Source organism: Balaenoptera ricei, chromosome 3 (genome assembly GCF_028023285.1).
Source record: "Balaenoptera ricei isolate mBalRic1 chromosome 3, mBalRic1.hap2, whole genome shotgun sequence".
Classification (NCBI taxonomy): domain Eukaryota; kingdom Metazoa; phylum Chordata; class Mammalia; order Artiodactyla; family Balaenopteridae; genus Balaenoptera; species Balaenoptera ricei.
This window is the reverse complement of record NC_082641.1, coordinates 173,604,077-173,616,897: the sequence shown is the minus strand read 5'-3', so window position 1 is coordinate 173,616,897 and position 12,821 is coordinate 173,604,077. Positions and strand designations below refer to the sequence as shown.

General features: G+C 58.8%; 1 protein-coding gene across 3 annotated transcripts in view; it reads left to right on the top strand.

The window, feature by feature from the left end:
* The window catches only part of RFX1 (regulatory factor X1), a 32,021-nt gene that overhangs the window by 13,184 nt on the left and 6,016 nt on the right, over positions 1 to 12,821 (top strand). For 2 of the 3 annotated variants that reach the window (XM_059918289.1, XM_059918288.1), the window contains exons 3-11: positions 1,393 to 1,502; positions 1,740 to 1,823; positions 2,502 to 2,609; positions 3,550 to 3,666; positions 4,782 to 4,877; positions 5,279 to 5,650; positions 6,344 to 6,438; positions 9,676 to 10,042; positions 11,843 to 12,024. In XM_059918289.1, coding sequence (XP_059774272.1) covers positions 1,393 to 1,502; positions 1,740 to 1,823; positions 2,502 to 2,609; positions 3,550 to 3,666; positions 4,782 to 4,877; positions 5,279 to 5,650; positions 6,344 to 6,438; positions 9,676 to 10,042; positions 11,843 to 12,024 — 1,531 coding nt within the window. The remainder of the gene's footprint in view (positions 1 to 1,392; positions 1,503 to 1,739; positions 1,824 to 2,501; positions 2,610 to 3,549; positions 3,667 to 4,781; positions 4,878 to 5,278; positions 5,651 to 6,343; positions 6,439 to 9,675; positions 10,043 to 11,842; positions 12,025 to 12,821) is intronic. The other variant, XM_059918290.1, reaches the window with a different exon arrangement.

The following is a 12,821-nucleotide window of genomic DNA, read 5'->3' as shown; positions in this document are numbered from 1 at the left end:
TGACATTCATGTGGGCACAGACACGAGCCTGTGTTCTGGTCTGCCAGTTCCTGGCTGGGCGACCTCGGACAACTTACTTCCTCTCTTCCGGTCTCTGTTGCCCTCTCTAAAAACAGAGGTAATAAAAGTTCTTTCCATTTCCAGCTGCCCAGGAAGACCCTACTGCAGTGCCTGGGGCACCGGAAGTGCTATAGTTACTTTTATTATTCCTTGCCCACTGCCCTCCAATCCCACCAGAGGGCTCCCAGGGGATGGGACTGGGACCTTGGCTCCTTCTGGCAGCACATTGGAGGAAGGGCAGGCGCATGTGTGCCCCCAGCCCTAGCCCACAACTGAAACTGCTGGGAGCAACCAGGCGACACAGAGGGGGTGGGGCGGATTGTGTCCCAGCTGGGGTGAGGGTCTCCCAACCAGTGCCTCGCAGGGACACTCGTGCTCCACGCCCCTCCCTCCCCCCCAGCTCCCCTGTTAATCACTTAGCGAGATGTGCATGAAACTCGACCCGTGCCTTCCTGATAACATCTCTGGGTACCAGCCTCCCTCCTGACCCCACAGAGTGGCCCCAGCCCCGGGAAGGCCCCGCTCAGGCTCTGCCCGCTGGGAGGGAAGTGTGTTTATCCCAAGAGGACAGCCAGGAACTCTGCATCCACTGGGGGGATTAGCTCCCCAAGGTTGCAGGTATAAAGCTGCCCGCACAGCCTGCTGTTCCCCAAGAGGTGGGCGAGGAGTGCTGGGCAAGCTCCCCGGGACAGACGGGGCGGTGGGGCAGGTGGGCACCATGTTCTATGATTGCCTCTTCTTGGCTGCCTGTCAGCGTGAGTACCCGCCTGCCCAGCTCCAAGCCCTCTGCCCCCCCCGCCCCACCCCAGTGAGGACCGGGAAGCAGGGACGGTGGAGAGGGAGGGAGTGTTTGGCCGCAGGCCCGTGAGACCTTCTGGGGCGACTTCTCTGACCAGCTTCCATCCCTGGGAAGCCAGGGGTCACTTCAAGGAAGGTGGCCCCGACGCCTTGCAAGGCTGTGGGACCTGGGGGGGGGCGGGGGGCGGGGTCAGTCCCGGTCCACAGTCCTGTCTATTGGGCAGAGGGGTCCATCCCTCCGAGCCTCTGCTGCATCATGGCTTCTCAGTCACCGCTTCTGGTCTGACTTCGGGACAGTGAGGGTAGGGGTGAGGAGGGGGGCTGCTTCTGGGTGTTAGGGATTGTAGGCCCTTGGGGCCCCCAGCCCACCCCAATGGGCAGTGTTGGGGCTGACCAGGGGCCAGGCAGGATTCTTGGAGAGCCTAGCCCCACCCAGAGCTGGCTTCAGGCTGCATCGTCACATCCCAGCGGGCTCAGGCTCAGGGTGGGGGCAGTGGCAGCAGGCAGAGCTGACCTGGTGACCTTTCCCTACAGAAGGTGCCATGCGGGCCAGCGAGACTGTGTCAGAGACCAGCCCGGGCTCCACGGCCAGCCAGACCGGAGTCCCCACTCAGGTGGTGCAGCAGGTGCAGGGCACCCAGCAGGTAGGACACACACCCCTGCCCCAGGGGTGTGTAGAGAGGGCACCTGAGGGGGGCAGCGAGGCTGTGGCCGTGGGTACCTTGCTTCCCCCCTGGTCCTGTTGCCCGAACCATCTGCTCACCTGTTCTTATCAAGATGTTCACTGCTGCCGCCCCAACAAATCCCCCCACCTCCCCGCCCCGGGCCGGGCCTCCCCGGGGAAGCCAGCGCGGCTCAGGTCCTTCCTCCTTCCCCCACAGCGGCTGCTGGTCCAGACGAGCGTGCAGGCCAAGCCGGGCCACGTGTCACCCCTCCAGCTCACCAACATCCCGGTGCCCCAACAGGTAAGCGCCCCGCACCCAGCCCCCGCCCTCAGAGCCTCCCCAGGGTGCGGAACCCACCCCGTGGCCTGCTCTTATCTACCCTCACCAGCACCGAGGCTGTGGGGCCTATCCAGGGGCTGCCTTACCTGCTGCCTCCAGCCGGTGAGGCCGTGTCAGTCAGGGCCCACTGGGGAAGGAAGAGCTGCAGGAGTCATCTTAACAGAGACACCTGAGGATTGACAGTAAGGCACGCGGCTGGTGGGTCCAGCCCCAGTGTCCCAAAGCAGAGACGCCAAAGCCGATTAAGAGCCAAGAACCCATAGCCAGCACAGGGGCGTGAGCGCATGGCGGTCTGTCGCCTGGAAGGCTACACACGGGGTGCCGGCGTCCAGTGTGGACCGGGACAGAGTCCTGTCGGGTTTCAAGGGTGAGAGCCCATTTCCTGTGCCCTGTGGAGCCAGGCTCCCTGGACGCAAACTCCAGCTCTGCTGCGCGCGGGCTCCAGGATCTCGGGCAAGTCCTTTCGCTGTCCTAAACCTGTGTGAAGTGGGGGAGCGACTGCAGCATCAGGACTGTCAGGGCGAGTCTGTGAGCTAGCAGGCATGCAGCCCTAGAACGGCGCCTGGCACGGCACAGGTGCTCCTTAAAAACACACAGGCCGTTGTCAGGAGCTGTGGTCCTTCTCCCCTCTGGCTCCAGGCTCTCCCCACACAGCGTCTGGTGGTGCAGAGCACGGTCCCGGGCGGCAAGAGCGGCCAGGTCTCCCTGACGGTGCATGGCACGCAGCAGGTGCACTCACCTCCTGAGGTAGGTGGCGGCCCCTTTGGCCGCCCTCCCCACCCCTCTCCCCGGAGGAGTCGGGACTCACTCCTCCCAAGTCCTCGTTGACCCTGGGTGGGGTGGCTCGGCCGCCAGATCCTAGCCCTGCTGGCTCTGAGCTGAGCCCGGCTCCGGGAGGAGGAGGCAGCTTCTCCCCTGAGTCGAGGTGGGCCTTGAAGCTCCAGCGCAGGGCACTGCATCCCAGGAGGCAAAGTGGGCCCCTCTTCCCTTGACAGGGTGGGTAGAGGTTCCTCCTCTGACCACAGGGTGGAATCCAGGGACCCCTGAACACCAGTGAGGGTGTGGAGGCAGGCGAGCCGTGGGTGGCCGGGAGCATGGGTGTCAGCAATCGGAGCTCAAGGTCAGATCCCTGGCTCAGCCATTCAGTCCTGGGGACTCTGGAAAGGCCCTCAGAGCCTACTGAGCCCAGAGTTAGAAATGTGTAAAACAGTTAATGATACCCCCTGTGACACAGCACGGCCCAGCGCTATCGGGCTCTGCAGCCAGCCCACCTGGGGTCAGCACCTGGTGCCACCACTCACAACTATGTGGCCCTGCATATGTCCCTTCCCATCTGTGCGTCAGCAACTCATCTGGAAAGCAGGGGTGCCCTCACCTATCCTTTCTCACTTCAGGGCTGCAGCCCATCTGATGATGGAGGCAGCAGGTGGCCCATGAGCTGAGGCTAGAGTCCCAGCCCTCTTCCCTGGGGAAGATGGGTCTGAACTCTGAGCCTTGCATCTGGGATGACTGGGGCTGTGGTGGGGACCAGGCATTTGGATGCAAAGGATGGTTACCAGCTTAGGTGGTTGGATACGTCCCCTCTGGCTGCTGCCCTCCCCTAATAGCTCTCTGGACAGCCCTTTCGAGCAGGGTTTTGTCAGGCCCCGGCTGCTCCACACACACACCGTGTCTCCTTCCATTGCAGCGGTCGCCAGTGCAGGCCAATAGCTCCTCCAGCAAGACGGCTGGGGCCCCCACGGGCACGGTGCCTCAGCAGCTGCAAGTCCACGGCGTCCAGCAGAGTGTCCCCGTCACCCAAGAGGTGCCAGGCAAAGGCGGGCAGTGGCAGGGGCGAGGGTGCTGGCCAGGCGGCCTCTGCATCCTCCTTCAGTTGTCAGTGGGAGCTGCAGCGGGGAAGGCCTGTGAGAGACAAGCAGATGGGGGTCCAGCCCCAGCCTGCCACCTAGGCCTTTGGCAAGCACCTCTGCTTCTCTCCAGACTCCGCGTTCTCACCTAAATAACGGCTTCTCCCCGAGGGCCTGGGAGCAGGGTGGTTGGGGCCGCCGTGAGGATGAAGCGTGTCCTCGTGGAAAGCACCTAACACTGAACAGGCACTGGAAACAGCTTCGAGAAACAGCCTTGGCCTCTCTGGGCCCATTTGCCTGGAGGAAACCCCAAGGCCGAGTCCTGGCTCGCCCCTAAGGGGCTCAGGGAGAGGCCTCAGCCTCCAAAACCATGCCCAGTCTTCTGCAGGAGGCCTCACTCTGAGCTGCCAGCCACGGCGGCCAGAGCAGGTTAAGAGGCAAGGGCTGTCTGCCATCTGGTCGTTACCGCTCAGGTTGGGAGGTTCCCAATCCCTCGGAGAACCAGATGAAAGCCATAGACCCTTTCCCTGGAGGAAAGCAGAAACCCCACCCTGAAGGATTCATAGATACTCTCCTGCCTGGCACCACAGCCCCTCTGAACCTCTAGGCCTGGGTTCAAGTCCCGGCCCCATCACTCAGCAGCTTCCCGCCTCCCAGCCTCTGTCCCTCACTCTGTGCCCTGAGGGTGATGCCGGCATCCCCTCCATAGCATGGAAGTAAGGACAGCCAGTATCATGGACGTGTGGGATAACCCATGTAGGGAGTGGGGGTAGAGAGCAGGGAACCCCTCAGTCAGTCCCAAGTTCAGCTCAGTGCTACTTCCCATCAGCCTCACCTTGTTGAGCCTGGGTTCCACACCTGTAACATGGCGCCCAGAGGCAACCTGGTAATGAACCTGGAAGGCACTTGGTGCAGGGCCAGCAGTGAAAAGCTGGAGAAAGGTGGCGTCTTTCCTTAAGGGGCTGCTGTGAGGCTTACATGAGTTCACGTGGGCAGGGGGTGGTGCTTAGGGGCAGGTGGGCAGCCATCATCGCCATCGTTACCATAGTCTGACTTGCCTTTCCTTCCCCAGAGGTCCGTGGTCCAGGCCACTCCACAAGTGCCCAAAGCTGGCCCCGTGCAGCAGCTCACAGTGCAAGGGCTCCAGCCGGTCCACGTGGCTCAAGAGGTGTGTGTCTCCCCCACCTACCTCTGGGCAAACTGGGGCCGGGCCTGGGCTGAGCTGGGGAGGGGTGCAGGCCCCTCAGGCCGCAGGGAGGGAGTGGAGCTCCCCTGGGGGGATGTAGGTGGGGAGGCAGCTGGAGCCTTCAGAACCGCAGCCCCATCCTGGGCTCCAACTCTGGCCTTGGGCTGCGGACCCAGTCCTGGAGCCTTACTCTTTCCGGGCACCTGGCAGTTTAAGGCCCAGGTTTTGCTTAGAGAGATCTGGGTTCTCCCTTCCCTCACACGGGGTGGGGATCTTCTGGTCGGGTTGCTAAGTGAGCTCAGCAGCCTCGTGGGCGGTGGAGGCCTGGAGCCCCACCCGCGGCCGCCCCCGGTGACCCCCCAGTGTCTCTGTTTGTCCTCCAGAGCTCAGGCAGTCAGTTTCCCGCTAGGAAGGCAGAGCAGCAAGAGCCCCGGCCCACGCCGCCACCGGAGCCGCCGCCCCGGCCGCCCACGCCTGGGCCCGGGTCGGGCGTGCTGGCCCCGGAACCGCCAGCGTGCAGCGGGGAGGCCCCGCAGCTAGGCAGGCCCGAGCCGCCGCCGCCCCGTTACGAGCCGGGCGCCGAGCCGTGGGTGGAGCTGGTGGGCGTGCTGCCCCCGCACCTGCTCCTGCCGCAGCAGAAAGTGGTCCTCGAGCCACTGCCCGGGCTCCCGGCCCGAGCCAGCCCCGACCAGAGGGTCAGGATCCAGAGAGTCCCCCAAGTGCTAGTGTTCGGCACGGCCGCCACGGCCCTCAAAGTAGGTGGCGGACGCATGGGCGGGGTGCAAGGGGCGGGCGGGGGCGGGATCCGCCGGCCCCGGCCCGCGCCCGGCCCCGCAGGCCCTGTAGACCCCACCTCCACCCAGCCAGTCTGGGGACCCGCCTCTGATCCCCCCTAAATCGGGCTCCAGGTCCCAGGCTCTGCCACTACAGATTGGGGTGGGGGATGGGGTGGGGAACTCAGGCCCCGCCCCTAAGACTTTGTCAGTAGTTCCAGATTCTGGCCCACAAACAGGGCCCCACCCCTGGCCCCGGCTCCGCCCCTAGCATCCGGTTCAAGGTTTTAGGCCCCGCCCCTGTAGACGGGGGTCCGTCCCTGATGCAGGCTCCAACCCTGAAGCCATGTCTGTAGTTCCAGGCTCCGGCTTTAGTGACAGCCTTGTACCAGGACTTGGCTCTGCCCTTGGGTTTCAACTTTCACACCCACGGTAGGACCCCGTCTGGGGTCCCCTCTACGCACCTCAGGCCCTACCTTTACTGTCCCCAGCCCAAGCAGAGAGTCCTGGCTTCTCCTGCCACAGCTGTGCCTGATTCCCAGCCCTGGCCCCGCCCAGGGTATTCAGAGAGCCCAGAAGTGCAGCCTTCCAGCTGGGGAGCTGCCAGACTTTTAGGAGCAGAGGCGAGGAGCTGGGCCACCCCTGACCCTCTGTGTACCCTTCCTCCTGTGCCAGGTGCAGCAGCTCCAGCAGGTGCCAGTCCCACATGTGTACTCCAGCCAAGTGCAGTATGTGGAGGGCAGTGATGCCAGCTACACGGCCAGCGCCATGTGAGTGGGGAGGGGACGGGGGGGAAGGGACAGGAGGAGGGGCAAGGGTCTGCTCAGGACCCCCCGGGGCTTGCGGCCCCAGCCCCCAGCGGACCAGCCAGCCTTCAGGGCCTCAAGTGGCGGTAAAGCAGAGGGGACCCTGGCAAGTTGGGAAAGGCATCCCAGCAAAGCATAAGACCTTTGGAATCAGGTTGGTCTGGTTCTATGCAAAAAAAACAGAAAACAAAAATGGAAAAAAAATTTTTTTTTAATTTTACAAGATAAAATTTTCTAAGGAATAGGGAATGTTAAACTGTGAAAAAAAAGTTTCCTTCACTCCTGACCCCCAACCCTGCCCCAGAGGGGATGCTGTGGCCCATTTCTTTGTTTCCTCCCAGAGATACTCTGAGAATAGAAATTACCCCCTTTCTTTACTCAGAAATAGAGGCAGTGTGTTCTGTCCCCTATCTCTTCCCCTGCCATGTAGCTTGAAGCTCTTTGACCACGTGGGTCCCAGTCACCCTCTTTAACCGCTGTGGGATACTCCAGCATACAGCCGCAGCATGAATGACATAGCCAATCCCCACCCAGCCAACACGGAGGTGACTTCCACTCACTGGTGCTGCGCACAGCTCAGCGTCAGCATGTGCCACATCAGGCAGCTGTCAGCCCCAGGCCTGCCTTAACCCCGGCTCTGGCCCCTTGCTGGGGATGCTCCATGCATATTACCATGGAGAAGGATCTCCCCTTCTCCATGGGAACAATTCCAGGGCTTATAGTCTCTCTAGTTGTTGTTTCAGTTTTTGGAAGCTTCATTTGGCTTTTTTTGTATTTGCCTGATTTTTTTCTTACGTCCCTGCCACCTGCTTCTTGTGGGCATGACACCGGGGGTGGATTAGCTCATGGAATGACTTGGTCTCTGGGTCCTGATGCTGTGGCTGACCCCAAAGGGTGTGACCCTGGCACCTGAGTCGTGCTCTACGGCATCCAGCTGCCTCATAGTTCTGTTGATTTATTTCCAGTGCTGCCAGTTTCTCTTATCTGTGCAGTTGATCAGAGCTGGCAGGGACCGCAGAGGACATTCCAAAGAGGAGCCAGGCTCCCGAGGGCCCCCAGGGGCTCTTCTGCCTCTCCTGGTCTGTCTTTTGCTTCCTTTTTTTTTTTTTTTTAACAAAATTATTTATTTATTTATTTTTGGCTGCATTGGGTCTTCGTTGCTGCACGCGGGCTTTCTAGTTGCGGTGCGCAGGGGCTATTCCTCGTTGTGGTGCACGGGCTTACTGCGGTGGCTTCTCTTGTTGCGGAGCATGGGCTCTAGGCGCACGGGCTTCAGTAGTTGTGGCATGCAGGCTCAGTAGTTGTGGCTCGCGGGCTCTAGAGCGCAGGCTCAGTAGCTGTGGCGCAAGGGCTTAGTTGCTCCGTGGCATGTGGGATCTTCCCGGACCAGGGCTCGAACCCATGTCCCCTGCATTGGCAGGCGTATTCTTAACTACTGCGCCACCAGGGAAGTCCTGGTCTGTCTTTTGCTTCTGGTTCAATTCTTCCTTCTGTGATTATGTGTTTGATCACACGGAGTCCATTGTTGCCATCAGATTCTTCTGCTATGTGAAGTTTTTGAGGAGGACACTGTATCTTGTCTCTCCCTCATAGTGGGTCATTACCATGTTCCCAGCCCTTTGCTGGTCCAGGTCCCCACGCTGACCAAAGCCACAGCCCTTGGGCCTCCGTCCCTGGCCCTGTCCAGCTTGTGTCCAGAGATACACACATTCATTTATTCAGTCATTCAGCAAACAGTTACCAAAGCAATGTTTTCTGGGAGCACGTGTCGCGTGTAGGGTGCTGGGCTGGTTTTGGTTTCTGCCAAGGGGAGCATGGGCACTTACCAGTCCCTGCTCAGGTCATGCACTCTTGGTGTCACTTGTGCAGTAGATGTGGACTGATGCGAACCAGGGCACAGTGATCAAGAGCTGCATCCTGGTGTCTGATGGGCAATGCTGTGCACGTCAAGTGATCACATCCCGCACCCCAGAGCCTCTCCTTGCTGCCCCCAGAGGCCCCCACGACTCCCTCCGCTGCATCCTTCAGCACCTTCTGAGCCAGGCCACTCCTGACGGGCCTCCCTCCCTTTCTGGATTCTAAAAATTTAACTTATGTTTTTAAATCACTAATGCATTGAGAGGACTCAAAAATCAAAACTGTGTCCAGCCACGTTTGGTGAAGTGCCTGCCCCCATACACGGGCCCTCCACCCTCACAGACGGAAGATATAGTTACGAAATGCCATGTAATCTCCCCCTTCTTCCCACTCTCTGCACCCTTCCCTGCCTCTTTTGTTCACCTAACCGAATGTTCTGGAGCTTGTTCTTTGGCAGGACCCCAAGACCTTCTTCCTCCTCTCTCACCCCTGTGTAGGATTCCATCACCTTTTAACTTGACATCCCACTAAAGATGGACACCCCCCGCCCAGTCATTTTTACTCTCTTGCTACGATTTGCAGCCTTGAGCTCATGTGACCTGATGCAGATCCTGGGATAGCTGGAGAAGTCTCCAGGGTGGGGTGGGTTTCCGGGTCAAAGGGAAACACATCTGTACCTCGATAGTCATTGTTGACCAGCCCCTCAGGGTGACGGCTGCTGGATTTAGAAGTAGAGCCCCCGCTTCTCCAGCACCCTCTTCCTGCCTCATGTACCTTGGTGTGTACCAGCTTCCGAAGTGCCCTCAATTTACCTTTGTACTTGGCTTCTGCTCTGGCTCCCTCGCTAAGGCATTACCACCCCTGGGGGGACCTTTTCTCTCTCATCCACTGTTGGGTCCAGCATACCTAGAACAGTGCCCAGCATACAGCAGGCACTCAATAGTTCTTTTTTTTTTTTTTTTCCGGCTACATTGCGTGGTTTGTGGTATTTTAGTTCCCTGACCAGAGATTGAACCCGGGCCCCTGGCAGTGAGAGCGTGAGTCCTAACCGCTGGACCACCAGGGAATTCCCTCAGTAGTTCTTTTTATGATTGACTGAAGTGTGTAGCCTATTGCAAGTTACTTAGCACTTCCAGTTCCACTTCCTCCCATCTGAAGTAGGGACTCCCAAGTCAGGGGGCCGCTTTGAGGATTAAGTGAAAATTTGCCCATCCTGCACCTGGGGTGATGCCCGGGGCTGTTGCTTCCCGCTCTCCTTCTCCCCCCGCTGCAGGCCCCCCTCAGTCACGCCCCTGTGCCACCCAGCTCTTGTCCCCTGACTGCCTCCCTCTACTTCTTTCGCAGCCGCTCCAGCACCTACCCCTACCCTGAGACGCCACTGTACACGCAGACGGCGGGCACCAGCTACTACGAGGCCGCGGGCACAGCTGCCCAGGTCAGCACACCTGCCACCTCCCAGGCGGTGGCCAGCAGTGGCTCTGTGCCCATGTACGTGTCCGGCAGCCAGGTCGTCGCCAGCTCCACCAGCAGTGGGAGTGGGGCCAGCAACAGCAGCGGCGGCGGCAGTGGCGGCGGGGGAGGCGGTGGCGGGGGCGGTGGCAGTGGCAGCAGCAGTGGCAGCGGAGCGGGCACCTACGTGATCCAAGGCGGCTACATGCTGGGCAGTGCCAGCCAGTCCTACTCCCACACCACCCGTGCCTCACCAGCCACTGTAAGTGCCAACCCAGGCCCCAGGGGAGGGGGTGGTGGGAGGGGGACCCTGGGTGGAAGCGATGGGTGGTGGATGGTGGTTGCTGGCCACCGTCAGCAGGAGCCTGGGTAGCCTGCTGTCAGGGTGCTCAGGTGAAGATGGCCTGGGATTGAATCCTCGCTGTGTGGCCTCAGACAAGTTACTCAGCCTCTCTGGGCCTCAGCTAATATGCATGACGCTCTTGGAGCTATTACCCAAGAAGTGTCATCTACTCTGATAGTAACCGGTGATGGCGGATAGATAGCAAGGGGAGGGAGATGCAGGCACCACCATGCAAGGAGCTGCCCCGAGCAAGGTTCTGTGTCCATTCCGAGGGCAGCGAGATAACCTTCCTCTGCCAGTGGGGCTCTGTGGAGCAGCCCTAGATCCTAATCCTTACTGGGCCCCTCACCAGCTCTGTGACTGTAGGTGGGTTGTCCTGGGGTGGTCCCCGTCCTCTTGGAGCTTGGCGTCTGGAGCGATGGCTTCCCCTCGTTTTTTTTTTGTTTTTTGGTTTTTTTGATTCATTCATTTATTTTTGGCTGCGTTGGGTCTTCATTGCTGTGCATGGGCTTTCTCTAGGTGCAGTGAGCGGGGGCTACTCTTCGTTGCGGTGCGCGGGCTTCTCATTGCGGTGGCTTCTCTCATTGCGGAGCATGGGCTGTAGGCGGGCGGGCTTCAGTAGTTGTGGCACATGGGCTTAGCTGCTCCACGGCATGTGGGATCTTCCTGGACCAGGGATAGAACCCATGTCGCCTCCATTGGCAGGCAGATTCTTAACCACTGCACCACCAGGGAAGTCCCTTCCGCTCATTTTTAACCGTCGCCCTCTCCCATGGCGACCCATTGTGGACCCCATAACCAAGACAGAAGGTTTCTCAGAAGACAGGACCTCCCTCACGCACCCAAGCAGCCTGGCTTCTAAGTCTAATATTTTAATGCTGGTCATAACCCACATAACTGATTTCATGACTCCCTAATGGGTCCTGAAAACATGCTTCGCTAGACCAGTGACGTCCGATAGAACATCCTCCAGTGATAAATATTTTCTCTCTGTGCTGCTTAGTGCAGAGGCCTCTGGCCACATGAGGCTATTGAGCACTTGAAATGTGAGTTTCAAGGTCCCAGGAACTGAGTTGTTTTTTTAAAAAACTATTTTGAAAGAATTATAGTCACAGAAGCTGCAAAATAGTACAGAGATCCCTGTGGACCCTTCACCCAGGTTACCCCACTAATTACATTTTACGTAACTGTAGTACAGGATCTAGCTAGGAAACTGACATTGGTACAATGTGAGGGTGTCTACTTCTGTGTCTTTTTATCACATGGGTAGGTTTGGGAAACCACTATCACAATCAAAATGCAGAACTGTTCTGTCACCACAAACTCCTCCTGCTAACCCTTTTTAGTCACCCTTGCCCTCCTCCCTCCCAACATCGCTAACCCCCGGCAATCACGAATCTGTTCCCCATTTCTCTAATGTTGTCATTCCGAGGATGTTCTATGAATGGACTCATACTTTACATGACCTTTTGACATTGGCTTTTTCCATTCAGTGTAAATTAATTTAACAGCCCTATGTGGCTGGTGGTGACTGATTTGGACAGTGCAGTTCTAGAGAGTTCCACTGGATTTAGTTCCCATGGGAGATTGTGATATGACACCCTCTCCAGTGTGGTTGTCAGGATCACAATCAGAAATAAATATAGAGAGCACTTAGCAATGAGCACTTGAGAAATGGAAGCAATTCTTAGCATTCTTCCACCCCTCCTCGGGCCCCAGGTCCAGTGGCTCCTGGACAACTATGAGACAGCCGAGGGCGTGAGCCTGCCTCGGAGCACCCTCTACTGCCACTACCTGCTGCACTGCCAGGAGCAGAAGCTGGAGCCTGTCAACGCCGCCTCCTTCGGCAAGCTCATCCGCTCTGTCTTCATGGGCCTGCGCACCCGACGTCTCGGCACCAGGTGGGACCACCTGCCCCTGACAGTCCCTAGCAGCCACAAGGCCCAACCTCACCCTAAGTTATCGAGGTCCTCAGCTCCCCTTGTCCCCTCACTCACTCCACTCCAGCCCCACTGACCTCTTCACAGCTCCTCTGACACTTGCATGCTCCTACCTCAGGGCCTTTGCACTGCTGTGCCTTCTGCCTCACGTACCTTTCTCCATCTCCTGACTCAAACGTCCCCTGACCCCCTTAACTAAAACTTCAGCCTTCCCTCACCTCCTTGACATCCACCCCCCTTACTTTATCCTCCTTAGCACTGAGCACCATCCAACATGCCTTTTATGTTACTTCTCCTTTCTGATCTGTCTTCCAATGCTGAAATGCACGTCCCTTGAGAGTGCAGGGGCTACACACAGTCAGTGCTTAATCAGGGCCTATGAGTCAGTGAATCCATGTAGGAAGGAGCAAGGAGCCCTCCCGTGAACCCTCTCTTCCTTGCCTCTCCTTTGCGATCCCCCACACCTCTCCAGGCTGAGCCCCGCTCTTCTGCTGGTTCCAGCTCCCAGCTTAGGCCTTAGACATCACCTCATTCGTGCATTCATGCACGTGTACGTGCAGAACCTTGGGCAAAGTACTGCATGTCTCTGTGCCTCAGTTTCCTCAGCTGTCAATCTAGGATGCTAGGAGTACCCTTCACAGGGTAGGGATGAGGAACACGTGGATTCGAATATGCTAAGTACTCAGAACAGTGCCTGGCAAATTGTTATGACTAGCAGGCAGCAAATACCTGCTGAGTGCCTGCCCCTGACTCTGGCC